This window comes from Neodiprion virginianus, chromosome 4, assembly GCF_021901495.1.
Source record: "Neodiprion virginianus isolate iyNeoVirg1 chromosome 4, iyNeoVirg1.1, whole genome shotgun sequence".
Lineage (NCBI taxonomy): Eukaryota > Metazoa > Arthropoda > Insecta > Hymenoptera > Diprionidae > Neodiprion > Neodiprion virginianus.
The window spans coordinates 39,339,127-39,356,347 of record NC_060880.1 but is presented as its reverse complement, the minus strand read 5'-3'; the positions used below and the strand labels follow the sequence as shown (position 1 = coordinate 39,356,347).

Genomic DNA, 17,221 nt, shown 5'->3' with positions numbered 1-17,221 from the left:
CCCGACGCACGCATCAACTTCACGCAGAGAGAAGAGTAAATGAATAAATAAATAAGTAAGAGTGTGTAAGCGTCGTTTTTCCGCGAAGAGAATTAAAGTGTAATTCAAAGTATACAGCGAAGAGGAATGAATAGATTGGAATCAACTATCGTACGACACCCGATAAAGAATCCTGTTGAATTACAATGTCTAACCTGTAATTTATGACGACAATAAAAAAGGCAATTTACGAGTTGCAGCTTTCGTTTCTTTTCCTTCTTTTTCTCTCCTTTCCTTCCGCGATGATTTACCCAGTTTGGCGCCTGTCCGTCGACCAGTTCGAGGTGTTCAGATAGCCCTATATAGACAACGTTTACATTTACTTTATATACACTTCGTCTCGACCGAGTGAACTGCCTTGAACCCGTGTCTGGTATACGCGGCAACTTCTGGCACGATGGAAAAAGAAAAGAAAAAAAAAAAACGAATTAGCGTGCAACGAGAGCTGACAATTTCCCCACCTTCTTGAAATACCGTAATAGTTGTATTAGGAAACCCTGCATTCCGAACGCTCCAATGGTCTTGTAACGAGTGTTTGGGGAAATCCGACCAACACCCGATCAGGCCCTAGTCAGAAACCGGTGGGGAGGAAACCTTGTTGTGGAAGCCCGGACAAATCCCGATCAACAAACTTCGACAGCACGTTATAAAATGTAGAATCACGATTTCACCTTCAAGCCCAGGGGAATCTTTATTTTCCTACTCTTTTAGAGCGTTTCCACGAATTTTCTCCGAACATTTTCATCGAACATCGCAATCGCGGCTTAAAAATCTGGTCATTTTTCTATTCCAGGGATAAGAGTCAGAGAAAGAAGTTGTAAAAGTTGCCTCGGTTAGGAACCTCGGACAATCCCTGGAAACCCGTGATACGAAAATCGTTCGAGGCGAAGCGCGGATCCGAGGCATAGAAGACGTGCGACAGATAGGTAGAGCCTCAGGACGGGTTCAGCAGAGCGAGGCATGCCGGGACGGCAGCAGTCGCAACATTTACTTGGCTCCGCCTTCCGTTGGCCCGCGTTTCCGCGCAAGATGGCGTCTCTTCTGGATCCCTCCGGGTGTTTGATACCTGTGTGCGTGAGAGATCCGAGAGACGAGAGACGCGACACGCGGCAGCCAGGTAGGTAGGTAGGTAGGTAGGCTGGAAGGTACGTAATACAGTTCGCTTCGCTCCTACCTAACCTCCTCGTGATGCCTACGTATCCCAAGCTGGTGGATCTCGGTAGGTGTTGCCATCGGCTCGTGGATGCCACCCATAGGCATTGGCTTGACTAGAACCGATCTAACCGGGTTCCGGTCGTTGAAAGAGCTACCAGCTTCTTCTTCGGACACCTCGGTCGAGGCGAAAGCCAAACTCATGGCAAGATCGAAGACCAACGGAGAGCCCAAAGCTTTTCTGCAAGCGGCATTGTTATCGTGGGTCTGTGTCGTGATCCTTGGAATGGATGTTTCGTTGGATTAATGGATCCACGCGCATTGGTAGACACTTGGGTTGGTTAGTTCCGAAAATGAATTGCTGTAGAAACACTTTGTATGTTACGTTATATTACATGTCTACTACGAAACCAGATAAAGTTAGTTTGATAAAAGTGGTATAATATTACGTTAGAAACAGCGGGATAGATTATCATCAGTGAGTTTGATTCGAGGGTGGAGAATTTAAAATTCCAAAAGTATGACGACGGTAATAATATCTCGAGTAAGAAAATTCATTAAAGTTTAACTTTCAGTTCTAACTTTTAGTTCTATCGCTGTGTGTATGCTCGTACCTTGTATGTATATACACGTCAAGTTTCTAACTATCGGTAAAGGTATAATAGGTTGTCTTTATCATAGAGTAATCTATATCGATAATGCTCGGGACGACGGAGAGTCTAACAGAGATTTCTAATCATCGATCCACAGACGGTTATTACGGTATTTGTCGAAAGTCACCGATCATGTGGTCAAGTACATAAGTAGTTACAAATATACCTCATACCTAAATGCGTGTATATTTTACGTGCATATAATGTAGCCGATCATGAACCGCATGTTGAGTACGTATCGACAGGGTCATTATGATAAAAGTTATCCAGGCAGGTCCACAACTTGTAGAATCCATCCTGCGTCACACGTTCCTCAAGAATTAACGACCTCTAAGCGACTACAGTGGGTATAAAAAGCTACGTCCATATACATATATTCCCATAGAATCTGTAAGTATTACACCAAAGCTTCGAACATCCTCCTCGTCATAAAACTCATGCAAGTGAGAAAAGTCTGTATAACATTAAAGATTCTAGAATCACTGCCACACTGTTTCTGATCCAACCGAAGGAAGGAAGGTCGGAAACAACATGAATGAAATTCTCTATTCTCCACAGTTTCGCATGTATAAAACATTATCAGATTTGAAAATGAATTCGTCAAGTCCACACCGCGTTTTCGATAATGAATTTCGAATCTCAAGTTAAAAATATCGTCACGCAGTCGCACGGCTGTTGGAACGAGGAACCGTAACACAATTTTTTCGCCGGTAGATTACACGAGTCCGGATCTATCTTACAAGTTATACGCTTACCCAAATATACATATCGGTTTGTAATATTTATACCGAACCAACGCGAGTGTAAGTCAGGGGAAGAAATGATGTGGTGGTGCGATTAGAGGAATGTTATTTCCCCCCCCAATACGCATCTCGGGCCAACAGAGGGCCGCAGTATGATCCACGCACGTCGGCACGAATCAGGGATATCGCGTTCCTGGGACCCCAAGATCTGCCCGGCCGGATCAAGTTTCGTTCTCCTTATATACCGCAGCTTTTTGACCGTCCGTTGACTTGTTTTATCTCTTCAAGCCCTTTTTTATTCCTTCGCCCCCCCCCCCCTTCTCTCTCTCTCTCTCTCGCTATCTCTCTCTCTTTCCACGTAGCTTCCTTCTCTTGTGATTCTTGATACATTCTTATTCTTCTCGTTATGATATCTTTCGATCAACTCTTACATCCTTCTTATTACAGTTTGCTCTTTACGCCTGATGTTATATTACAGATATTAAGACGTGCATAGTTCGCGATACAATTTTTTTTCTCTATATATATACATGTCATGTTGGTATACACCTTAATGTTCGTTAGGCTTACACTTTTTAGAAAAAACGCAGTTGGAAAAATTTTAATATATATATATATATAATATGTTCCAGCAGGTCCGCTTTATGTTTGTGTTATTTATTACATTTCTGTTAGTGAATATGAAACACATTTTTTTTCATTTTGACATGTAAATTTTCATATCAACATCTAATTTGTAGTGTACGTTTTGTTTTTTGTTTTTCACATAGTAATACATTGAAAAATGGTTAAACCAACACAAAAAATTTTAGTGGACTTGCCGGGACATTTTTTTTCTAACCGTGCACATTTGTTATTCGTATATATATATGTATAACTGTGGGTCAATTTTGGTGACTTTGATATACTCAGCCTAAGAACTAAGATGTGTTTCTAGCTCGTAAAAAAACATGAGCAAATACAGAAATTTCTTGATTTTTCACTATTGTCTTATTCGAATAAAAGTCAAAAACCGCTTGACAGATAAAATCCAAAATTGATTTGCTTCCAAGCTTAGAAAAACTGCGTCGATTCAGACCAAAATCATCGCGTTCCGTCGATCACTCTGGAGACAAAGTTTGAATAAAAAAAAAAAAAAATCCGTCAATTGCGACCAAAATAATAATCGAAATCCGTTCATTCGTTCTCCAAAGAATATCGCCTGTCAAAAAATTGATCATACAGTAGTCTGTCGGAAGACGATCTAGACCTCGAAACGTCGTGATCTAGACTGTTAAAAACGGTTAAGAATCCACTACACGTTTACCGTTGTACAAAAGAGTTGTCAATTTACAAAATGAGGTTGCAGAGTAAGAAATTAAAAATTTTTGCTCACGCTAAAATTTATAGAAAAAAAAAAAAAAAAAAAACACATAAATATACACCGAGAAAAATTTCGTTTGTTACATTAAGTATAGAAATTGCGTAAAACAGGTATCGTTGAAAAAAAACTGTTCTAGTATGAACAAAAAATTTCTCTCAGTGAAAAATGTTTGAAAAAACAAATAAATAAAAATGGCCAACTCTGCTCGGGGTACTCACTGTGGGCGTAGTGGGCGGCGGCGGCGTGCGCGGCGGCCGAGTGGTGAGGCGTCGGTGCAGCATGGGGGTAGTATCCCCTGTAGTCGGGCGTCGCGACGCCGGCCCCACCCGCAGCCAACGACCCGGAACCGGTCGGAGGTTCGAGGGATCCCCTGGGCGGCTCGTACCATCGGGTAGAGCTCGACTCGCTGCTCATGTCCATTATGTCCAGAATTTTCGTAGCTTTTCTCCCTCGACTTTCGGGGTGAATCGAGAACTGGAGCTGCTCAGGACGACGGTATTCCAAGTAGCTCGGCGAATATTGGATCGCGACTGCGCCGATCGAGTTGAAGTGAAATTAGAGAGAGATATACGTGTGTATGTATATATTTATATATTTATATATATATATATATATATATGTGCGTTTGTCCGTATACAGAAGTGTGATAGAAGACGAGAGAAAGATTGTTGTTGTTTTTTTTCTTTTTTTTTTTTATTTTATTTTTTTATTTACTTTTTTTCTGTATTCTTTGGCTGGAGTACGGAGATGCGGGGAAGAGAATATTTTTTTTTTCTTTTTTTTTTTTTTTTTTCTACCGTATACCGAGACGAAAGATATTATATGGATATCACACTGACAGAGTGTGGGGAAGAAAACAAAGGAAACGAAAAATAGAACCCGACTGTATTTGTTAAACGCGAATCTAATCCGATCCGTATTTTCTCTCCCGAGTTTCCTTACTTTTTTTATATCTGAAACAAAAATGTGCATACAGCGTTATTTGGTTTCTTTCGACGAATTTTTTGTTCATAGATAGTTTATGCATACATGTATAGCGTATAAACTGTGATTTAATAACAATAATAACAACAACAACAACAAGGAAAAAATGACAATTTGTAAATGAGTAAATAAAGCGAGAATAGATGAAAGAATGAATAAAATAAAATAAAATCGAGGGTCGACGTCTCGCGTCTTTTTCGAAAATTGTCCGCAAGCTGTGCAGTGAACAATGAAATGGAAAAGGCGTTTGTTAAAAAACAAAAAAAAAAAAAACAAAACAAATACGGGCGATAAAATTCATCGCTTCGTATAATAATACGAATAACGATTATTATCGCTATAATTCACGTAGGGTTGATATTATTAATACGTATCTATCTATCTCTCTCTCTCTCTCTCTCTCTCTCTCTCTCTCTCTCTACTTGTAATATTTACCAATGCTAGATTACAAACGAAGTATATACGTACATATGTATATAATATATGTATCGAATAACCGTATTACGGATGCGGTTCCATTAATCGGAAATGTTACAGGGAGGCGAGACTTCTTTATCGAGAACCGTCCGACGTTTCACGATGTAAAAACCAACACACAATCGTATCGACGGGAAAGCTGGAGGCCTAATTGATTGTGTAGCTACCGAGTAAATAAAAATAAAAAAAAAAAAAAGCAAAAATAAAAAAACAAGAAAACAAAGAAAAACGAAAGAAAGAAAGAAACCCAGGGTGCATACCTGTGTATGCACGTGATATAAACCCACATGCCATGCACCAAAGCCAACCTAGAGCTATATTAGCCCGCACCGAGATTTACCGATCCAGTATCGGTTCCTCTGAGAAAATAAGCTTCTATAGTGATCGATGATTGTCCGTATCACTCTGCTCCCCCAAGATCTAAATCATCATCATCACCTGCACTGTATATGTAATGTAGGTGGAAAAAAAAGAAAAAAAAAACACGCACGCATATTATAATCGATATTTAGAATGAGAAAACTAATCCTTACATACATCGATTTATAGATACATTTTCTCTTGTTTGTTTATTTATTGAAAGTAGTTTTTTTTTCTGTTTTTTCTTCAATTTTGTTTCGTTTTTCTCTCTGTTCACTCGGCTAAGCTTAATTTTTTTCTGTTCGTGTGTACTCATTTTCCTCAAATTTATAAAACTATGTTACATCTGCCTTGCGATTATAGAAACATTTTTGATTCCAGCTAATTTTTATTATCGTCACCAAAAAAGCTAACCTTATGTTAGAGAAAAACTCGTGCGTGTTTTTTTTTTATTTCTGTATAAATATAAGCTGAAATTGCGGAATTTATGTGATTATACCTGTAATCGAGTAAATATTTTCACGGTAAATCAGAGTGTTTTAAAAGAGTGGAAATCGGGTGGAGCAACAAGGCTGATTGAAATTATATCTTTATCGACGATATAATTTCGTACTTGGACGCATATATAATACAGCTTGCAAGGTCATCGCGGTAACGATGATAAAGAGTATAAGTAAGACAAAGCTTCGAATCTTAAATCGATATTGAACGTAGATGCATGCCCAGATATAATATATATATATATGCATTTAATAATACTTATACGAGATAGATAAAAATTAAACGATTTTCATGTAGCTTGAATATTTGATTTGAAAAACGTGTAAACTATAATATCTAAAATTGATAGAATATCTGTCAAATACACGATAAGCTGCAATTTTTTTTCTAAATCTATCATCCGATATTAGATATTTATTCTTTTCGTTGAAATAAGTTGTACATAGAAATTAATTCTTTTCATTTCATTCTTATAAATCTTCTTCGATTTAGTATATTTATGTGTATATACTTACACATGTATACATACCATGAATAGAAAAATAGAAAAACACAAAAAAAGGATGATTTGAAAAGAAAAAAATAAAATAAAAAATTAACAATGTCAAATTTCACCACGTTATTATAACACTGAAAATTTGTATTACGTGTACACGTGTAGTTTAAAAAAAAAATAAATAAAATAGGAGCACAGTTTTGCTGCTATAAAACGCGACGACTAATCTTCCGCCTAGAATTAACTAAATATTGTTCACCGAGTAATCGAGACTTGCAAAAATTCGTTTTGACTCTCTCTCTCTCTCTCTCTCTCTCTCTCTCTCGTCGGGGCCACGGTTTAGGGCAAATAAAATACTTGAAAACAATAAAAGATAAGATATACGAAACGGTGTATATACCAGCTCAGCGGCGATAAGATTATGAAACACGAAACACAACCAGCAGCAGTTAATTAATTTGATAAGCAAAAAATATTGCCTTTGTTTTTTTCTTTTTTCTTTTTTTTTTTTTTTTTTTTTGTTTTACTTGCCTCTCAAATTTTATTGTTCGCAAAATTACCAACAAATCGTATACGCTCCCTGTCTTTGCTCGGAATTTTCTTTTTTTTTTATTTCTTTTTTTTTTTTGTTGCAATTCTTTCCCCAATGCGTAAATTTGAATTGAAAAATAAAATTAGAAAAAAAAAAAAAAATTGGCAAAACCCCGTTCGTTTTCAAGCGGATATTTAACCGATGTATTCCAACCGACTACAAAATATCGAAGTTTAGGAAGATGCGGGACAAAATTTATTATTTCCACGATATTATCGCGAACCAGAGGCGACGGCTCGAGTCCGCAAAAGGTGTATTAGGTTTGTACCTAGGTAGAAAACTAATTAGCGAAATCAGAATGACAATCTTAGGTCTAGACCGCTAACGATCAAAATAGATATGTAATATACCTGTGCCTAGGTTTGCCTAATTACGCCGACATGGAAGATACGAATCTATCCGCAGCACTGCTTTCGATTACAATTAGCCGATATTCGTAAACACCACGTTGTTTCGTGTAAATGCAAACGGAACGGAGCAAAAATAAAAAAATAAAACAAAAAAAAAAAAAAAAGGATCGAAACTTTTCTTTCTTTTTTTTTTTTTTTTTTCTCTCGTCAATTTTTTGTACATCAAAAAAGTCACGGAAAAAGTCTAGTGTCTCGTCGTGTTTGACGGATAAAATTTTGCGTCTCTCGGATATAACACGAATTGTAAAATCAAAAACGTTGGTAATTGTCGGAACGGATTTTACGCTTGTAAAATATTACATTAATTCTATTACAACGTAACTGCGTCATGTTGCACTTTTATTACATATTTTATACACACACACACGCACACGCACACTTATCACTGACTAGCGGTTAAAACTTTTCCAAAGTTGGCTGTATTGGAAACAAAAAAGAAAAAGAAAAAGAAAGGAAAAGAAACTCGAATAAAAAATATCCAAATTTCAAACGGAAAGAGGAGAAAGTATGTGTTTATAAAATGAAAAATCGGGTCACCAGAAAAATCGAAGCGATTTCCGCAATTTCAACTTTACCATATAAACAGCGCATAAATAACAATCGTATATACATACATATATATATATGTATCAATAATTGGTATAAGTGGTATAAAAAAAAATTTGCATCGAGTTGAATATAATGATATATTTTCACAATGTCCGCCGACCTAAATATCGCGTAGAGGAATATAATCGACTTTGAGATTTTCACGAATCTTTTCAACTTCCGACGGGAAGGAGGATGATCGATGGATCGATGGATCGATGGATCGATGAATCGACAGAACGTGCATGTACAAAATCACGCACATTACACGATGATGTATGTAACAACATATGTGAGAAAATACATATATATATATATATGTATGTATATATTTATGTATGTATATATGTATGTATGTATGTACACGCATATGTGTAATATATTATAGCGTTGTGTCGTATATACAATACTCACGTGAAATAATCGGCACGCGATGTTAGATTATGTATAATAACTGTATATAACCCGACGAGTTTATACCGGAAGAGAATTAAAACTAAATTAAATCAGTGATTTGAAACGAGCATTTGGCTTTTTCTCCTTATCAATAATGGCCTGACGTAGAAGCCGATCTGCTCGACGTTATACGCACCCTCTTATCTAAGTTTCGAACCTACGACTCCACCTCCATCAAACCTTCGATATACATGTGCGTGTGTGCGTGTGTGTGTATATTTTATATACATACGCACGCACACACACGCATATATATATATATATATATTACATGTATCCACGATATAGATTTGATCACGTATTTCGTTTTATAAATCATTATCTTATCGATACAAGATTCGATGTGGGTATTATAATCTCCCGCTGCACGGGTGAATAAGAAGAAAAAAAATAAAAAAAATAAAAATAAAAAAATATTCTTACGCCTAGCGATAAAAATTAACTCCGCCGGACCGAGTAAATATATCGCGCGGGCACTTATACGGCCCGATTTATCGCATACGTCATTGCCCACCAGTTACATATACTAATTATTATTAATAAGTGTACAGATTAAACTGACGAATCGTGTACGCGTGATTTTCATACTTTGATACGTTTCCAAAAAATTACAACACAATTCCGTGAGATCTGTTTTGGAAAAATTAACCCGTCTATAAACCGTTTATTGTACCGTGTAAAAATGATCAATGCGTCGATGTGTAAGTATCCCCAATCGCGATGGAAAATTACCTTCAAGTACCTCATATCTCAAGATATCGATTACCCAAACCGCGGAGCGTTTATACGTCTGTATATTTACGTGTGTGTGTGTGTGGTTACCCATCACACGCGTGTTCGTCTTTCGCATCGCCAAGGTGTTCGATTATACGCGTCAGTTGTCGAAGGAAGAGAAGAAGAATGACGATGATGAAGCACGATGTGCTGCGATTTTTCTTTTTTTTTTTATCAAAGTCGAAACGCTCGCTTCGTTTTTCTAAATCTTCGAAACTTTGGATGTCTTGTTACTTTACGGGAAGAAAATAGACAGCTCGAAACACGTTTCGCAATTAGATACGTATTCTGATTTTTGTATACTGTGTTATATTTAAAGGGGGAAAAGGCAGAAGAGTGTAAGAACTTTTGTACTTTGAACCATATTTCTCGATTCTGGTAGAAGAATGAAAATAGTTGAGGAGTGAGCGGTAACCGGAACTAAATATTTTCTCTCAGTGAACAAGATATTTTCTGAAATTCTGGGAAACTTGCAACCGTAATTCGTTGAAAGTTACATTCCTAATTTGTGCAACAATGATTTTTTCCCTAAGGTTTCGTTACAGGTATTTATATGAACTTTTAATTTCTTTTAGACACTTGTTCACACTGATCGTGATTATCTTCAATTATAATCGGTCGATTCATTTCGTAGCCGATCGGAAATCGCGGACACGATCGTCGTGTAATATTACAAGTGAGAATGTTTTGCAGTTTGCGATTTAGACCCGATTTTCAAATTACTCGCGTACATTACAGGCTTTGTCATTTTTTGTAACGTAACAGTATCAGTTAAACCGCAAAAATTGACAGGTGTACATATATATATATATACACATAATTTTGAAACACTGGACAACAACGCGATAAAATAAATAGTGACAGTTTATAATCTTGAGCTCATTGACCAATTATTGTGCCGAGTCAACTTTTATAACAAGGTAGTATTCTATGATTTTTGGGATAGCTGATTACGAATCTGAAAGCAGATTTCAAAAATTAAAGATAGCGGACCAAGATTTCAAATTTGATCGAATACTGTAAAAAAAAACTCTGCGCGGGGATTTTCGGTATCGCTGATTGGATTCGCGGTAGCGAATTTTCAAAATCTGATTTCAGATTCCGAAAGAGAGTTTTTTCTCCGGATTCGATAGAATTTGAAATTTTCCTCGGTCGTGTTGAACCCGTCATTTTGAATTTTTTAAATCCGATATCAGATTCGTAATCAGCTACACCAAAAATTTATAATTCATGTAAAACACGTTTATCTTCAATTTTCACAATTTCTTTCAGTCAATTTCCTTCCAACGATAATAATTTACATTAGATACGAAATAATTAGTATTAAATCAAACTAACAACCCCGAAAACAAAAAAAAAAAAAAAACGTTGAATTACGTATATTAAAAATCCGACTCCCTATCGAAATTAGTTTATAAAATTTCACTTCAACGATGATAATGCGTTTCGTTTTCAACGTTAACAATTTTCACTATCCAGAGTCTCTGATAAAATAGTCGAGTGGTACAAAAGCACTTGGGATTGGCAAAAAGTTGCATCGCCCTCGTCTTCGACAATTCTTTTTCCGTAAACTTTACGCACGATCAATCAACTTTTCGGCATTGCCATACATCCACACATCGTAGCCGGAATTCGCCGTTAGGCGCCAGGATCCAAACTTGTCAGACACCCCGAAGGGCCGTCGGTAATTTCCTCGAGGCTATCACGAGCGGCGCTCGAAACGAAGAATCAAGGTAACTAACTAAGCGGTCAGGTATAAATAAGCAAGGATAATAGGTATTACCGATATTGTTCTTTAGAGCTGCTACACGGGCGAGTTTATAACTTCCAAGTACGATTGTCGCTACAGGCGTGAGGCGCCTCTCCGGCAGGCGACACCGTGAAATCGCGCATTGGACGACGAAACGTTGTAGGCACATTAAATTATACCCATACCCACGTGAAAGAGCGGCCAGACAACTTTGGCGCCTCGTTCCGACGGCGATTTTAGTTTAGGCGTACACCGTAATTACATTGGTAAAGACGCCGACAGTCTGAATACTCATTACCGCCTATTGCTTAATTGCTGCACTTGCAAACGTATACACATACGTATTTATTCATTTAGCAATACATCGAAGCGATAAATTTTAATGTCCGAAAACGAGGCGAACCGTTCTGAAAAATAGGCATTTTTTTAGTCGAGCGATCTCAAACAGCAATTATTTCGTGTCCTTCTCTGATAACGTATTTGACGAGCAGCTTGAAAATTCGACAAAATGATATTTGTTTTTTTTTTTTTTTTAGTTTTTCTTGTTTCGTCTGGGAACAGTCCGATATGTACACCAAATCTCTCCTCCTCATTTTTATTCCGCGTCACGGCAATGATTGTAACGTAATAACCTGATATGTAATTTATTATAGACATGCGACGAAAGCTTGCATAACGTAAACTCGGCCCGGAATGTAGGCGCAAGTTGAATAACCTAAAATCGCCGGTAGACGGAGAAAAAAAGGATCGATCACCGGACGTATACATAATAGCTATGGAAATTAATTAATGCACAAATATCTGTGAAAGTTATTATATGTATTGTGATTAAATTAATTAAGATTCGACGTATGATATACAACGCAAGATTCTTTATCAATCGTCAATAATAACAATAATAATAAATACATTAAAGTAACGAAAATTTATACACATATATACAGAAGAACCGCAATTTTGATAAAAGATCATAATACCAGATTTAAATGTAACAAGATCATTAATTGTACGAATGAGAAATATACAAAAACTTTTCATTTGCTTATCGTTGTATGTCGATACGTTATAAAAAAAAAAAGTTAATTCAACGGTAAAATACATGATAAATTGCTGATTTGATATTTTACATTATCGTATCTGCAGCTGGTACAATAACACTGCAGTTATTTGATAAAAGAATTTAATCCGAGTGTAAAGAATAGCTTACTGTACGCGTATCGCGAATCCGGGAGCTTGAGTATAGATAAAATATGTGTGAGAAAAAAAATTGACGAAAGAAAAGAGGAGAAAAAAATTTAAAAAAAAAAAAAAAACCGGCGATCACCGTGAACATTACAAATTTTGAAATGTTGCCGACCACACGCATTCGACTATTAATAACCCCGTAAATACGCGTAGTATGGGATATATCGGTGAGGGAAGGGGGGGGGGGGGAGAAACGAGATTGAATAATAAAATGTGCAGGAGAGGTATGAAAAAAGAATTTATAAAAAAAAAAAAAAAAAAAACAAGAACATCGAAGAGCGATGGCATTGCTACGCGATATTTAACGCAACTCTTGACGCAACGATGTTGGATCTTGATAATTTATAGCTGCACTATACTAGTTAATGCCTATTTATACGAATATATGCATAGGCGTGTGTGTCGGTGTGCACGTAATATCCCGTGGGTATAAAACTGTCCAGGAAAACTCTAAATCATCGATTGATCATTGCCAAGTACAATAATTTATACAGATATTAATAGTTTATGCACACATCGTATTTACGGCTGTGCGGAATCTTGTAGATATGCGATTCCGGATTTTAAATATACATATGTGTTATATATATATATATCTAATTCCCGGTAGTCACACATCGCCGTTTAACGAGCTAATGATAAATAATACAAGTAGCATAAACGACGTGTATGAACAGGATAAGAAGTACTTGGAATTACATATACATATATATATATATATATATATATATATATAATGAAATAAACTCGTTCCAACTGTATAATAAACGACAAACACCGTGAAACGAAGAAAAATAAAAAGAAAACTAGAAAGAAGTGAACAAAAAAAAAAAGAAAAAAATTAAAGTTTTTCAATAACACGAACACTGCGATTCTAATAATAAGAAGTTAATGACTGTGAATAATTCAACAAAATGTATTTTCATTGTATTATAGATAAAAATTTGTAACGACAATAAGAGTGTGAAGACAGATTATACCGATATTGAAATATATTATTATATAAATCTTTACTATGTGCGTGAAAACCGGTTGTTAATGATTCAACATTCCGTCTCGAGATTCTACGACGATTCCGTGTGAAAAAAAAAAATCACCTTATCCAACTTATAGATCTCGTTACACGATTGTAACGTAGTTTCGTTCGATTATTACAATTATATGTGTCGCAGATGCATATTTATAACCGCTGCACTTCGTCAGCTCGTTTGATGAGATATTGTACATATTTAAGCACATGCGGAATAGGTAATTATTTATCTATCGTATCGCGTTCAGTCTCTTTCATCATTTTGTAACACATCAGGTATTACAGCATCCGCGAAATCGCAACTAATTATTTCACCTGTTCGATCGAGACGTTTCACGGATCGCTGTTTACTCCATCATGTATATTTATACTTTATACACGTTATACAGTGTCGTGAAATCCAATGCAATATGCGTGTCGAGGTGGGAGAACCTGACTTTAATTATTACATCGTAATACCGATATTGTGTATCGTGTATTCTTTTCTACCATTCTTGTATCATTCCCATACCTACACGATTAAGTCGTTCGGTGAATTTTATGCCTGTAATATACACACGTACGTAAGTTTGTTAATTGCAATAACGTGTAACGTTGTAGATTCTATTTGCTCCATTTCGCGACCGGCGATAAGAATCGCCTTGTATTCAATAATCTGTATTCCTGTTTTTTTATACATATCTTCAAACGCCCGATCTCCGCTATTCGATACCGAACACGACACGATTGGCGGATAGATTTTAAATTGCAATAAGAAGATCCTTCCTTCGATCGAATTCATACTTTTTCATCCGATATATCAGGTGCGCCGTGACACTGCGCGTAACGGAACTCGTTGCAGGAAAATTAGTTTGTACACATATATTATTATAATCGCGAAACAGGTAATTGAAACTGATTTCGTAAATCGCTTCGGAGGCACTTTCAATAATTGCAATTATTACCCACCGCGATCTCTCTCCCTCTATACGTATATACATAACGTATCGCACATTCCCGTAGTATCAACTATATCCTTACAGACGATTTTCCGCAAAGTATACATAAGTGGTGTATAATTACGATATCAAGGTATACGGGTGTGGGTATGAAAGGTACCTTATCCAGTTTGGCCGGTCAATTTGCACGCTGCAGCGACGTTCCGTCGGCATGTAAACTTACGAAGCCTAGGTTGCTTAATATATACCTGCCGATTCCTCTCTCTCTCTTTCTCTCTCATACAATGCGAAGAGACTAATTGTAAGATTCGATTCTCTGTAACGCAGTTCGTTATAAAATCTACGAGCTTTAAAAATGTACCCTTGCAAAGTTGAAATTACATCATCCCTCGATGTACGCATTATACGTATGTATAAATATTTTACAACGGATGTAATAATTCCAAAAGATCTTTCACGCGGATCTGTGCAAACCGACTGCGGTACAACTCAATATTATCATGTATGCACAGTTTTTTATCACCCGATCGTCTGTTATACACCGTACGATCTAAGCGCGAATCGATTATTTAATTTTTCGACATATAATCCTACACCGCGTGTAATAATTGATCCGATATAAATCGCAATCAATTATTTCACCTCTTGGACTGTAGCGAAATAATCTACGCCGAAGTGAGGATTAAACCGAACGAATATCGAATGAATTTCATACAGACCTAGAAATAGTTAATACACTGTAAAACTACACCCCGAACAACGAGTCTCGTTATGTAACGTTTAAAACAATTAAAACCTACACATACGATTAATCGCGACGCTGCCGCCCTCGTACGTAAATCTCGATAACCATATAACAATATAACATTATTATATTATGTATAATATATCTGATCGGGTGAATAAAAAGATAACGCTGCACACGTACGTATTCATATACAAACAAATTGGCATATACGTCCCGATAATAAACGATATTGTAACCAATATATGCGAGCGTGTGTGCGTGTATAAAAGAAGATAAAACGGCTATACGGAGCGATGCACAATACAGTGGATGAGTGGTTGATCCGACCCCTTCCTTACCTTATCTCGAAATAAGAAGGAAGCAATCCAGCGATAACGCGGCTAGGGGGGCAGGGGGGGGGGGGAGGGGGGAGGAGAGAGTTCGGCGGCCGATGGGGGAGGGGGAGTAGAGACAGATTGGCGGTCTAAGGGGGCGGGGGGGGTGGGTGGGTCGGGGGGGAGATAACAAGTTTGTACAAATGTTATCACTGTCGTTAGCACCAAAACACTTCACACCTGCACAACATATTATTATTACACACACTTTTCTCCCCGCCGACGATGCACGACCACATTTTTATATGATGTACGTTTATCGTGACGTGGGCACGTATTCGCGCATTAATTATCGTTGTTGTACCTGGTCCGATAAGTTATTGTTATTATTATTATTATTGTTGTTGTTGTTGTTGTTGTTGTTGTTGTTGTTGTTATTGTTGTTATTGTTGTACAGTCCCGTATGGTACGTATGCGTGGGTACGTTATATCGCAGGCGTCATCTATCGGCAAACGATTTTTTTTATGCACGGTTTGTTTTTGTTTTTTTTTTTTTCTTTCTTTTTTTTTACTTCACACACCTAAACTTGTTTTATACGTCCAACGCGTTGCACCGCGTGGCAGTAAAATTGTTCCACCACTTTGGCCGCGATTTGTAATGATCTTTTACGCCGTACATGTGGGTGGGTAACGTGATGATCGTTACATTTTAATAATCAAAACGTCGCACTGCGATTGATCGACGATGTACATGTACGATCTGTGATAATTTTATTTACTAGTCCGTGTTTTTTTTTTTTTTTTTTTGTTCGAAATATTTCTTCAATTGTTATCAATTATTTTTAAATCTCAACCTTTACGTAACATGAGAATTTTTGCGATCATCCTTTTACATTTCGTTGCGACGTTTCCTTTTTTTTTTTTATATATTTTCAATATTATAAACTGAATCCCTCTGTATTCCCCGTGCGGGATATCGAATAAAATAATATATATGATTCAATCCGCCGTTTTAACGTGGAATAATATCGCAGGTCGTAGCGGAATCGAGATATATCGTATATATATAGTTTGAAACGCGCGCGCGCACGACTCGTCGATGCGGCTATCGTGGCATCCGGCGCGGAACTAAGGCGAAAGAAAACACGGCTCGTAAGCTTCCCCACTTTCCACCGTTCGGAAGTTTCCGCTCGTGTTCGGGCCGCTCTGGCGACGCCTACAGAGGCTGGGCCCCACCCCCCCAAAGCGGGCGTTACTTATGCCCCCCACCACCCCTGTCAGCGCGTCCCGCAGCGGAGCTAAAAAGTGAGCTTCGAGACGAAACAAAAGCACCGAGCCCCCCTCCTTTTGTTCGCCCGGTAACTGGGCTGGATCCGAGTGTTGTACGAATTATAACACTAGATGTATAACGTACAACCGTCGAAAGAAAAATAATACCCGGCACGAAAATTGACAAGTAGGATTAGAGGAACGAGAGAGTTTTGTACGCTCAAAAATACGTTCAATTGACTCAGGATCCTACTTTTACTGGAATGCAAGCGTTTAGGCATGGAATTTTCCGTCTATCTAGACGCGTGACTCGACCAATTTGTAACTGGTTCGAACCAC

At 37.3% G+C, this 17,221-nt stretch overlaps 1 protein-coding gene across 5 annotated transcripts in view; it reads right to left on the bottom strand.

The window, feature by feature from the left end:
* The window catches only part of LOC124302320 (GATA-binding factor C-like), a 63,227-nt gene extending 46,492 nt beyond the window's left edge, over positions 1-16,735 (bottom strand). For 4 of the 5 annotated variants that reach the window (XM_046758363.1, XM_046758366.1, XM_046758367.1 and 1 more), the window contains exons 1-2: positions 15,638-16,735; positions 4,169-4,903 (exon numbers count right to left, since the gene is read on the bottom strand). In XM_046758363.1, the coding sequence (XP_046614319.1) occupies positions 4,169-4,370 (202 nt within the window). In that variant the 5' untranslated portion in view covers positions 4,371-4,903; positions 15,638-16,735. Of the gene's footprint in view, positions 1-4,168; positions 4,904-8,772; positions 8,900-15,637 lie in introns of those variants that run through there. The other variant, XM_046758364.1, reaches the window with a different exon arrangement.
* Positions 16,736-17,221: the final 486 nt, after the last annotated feature.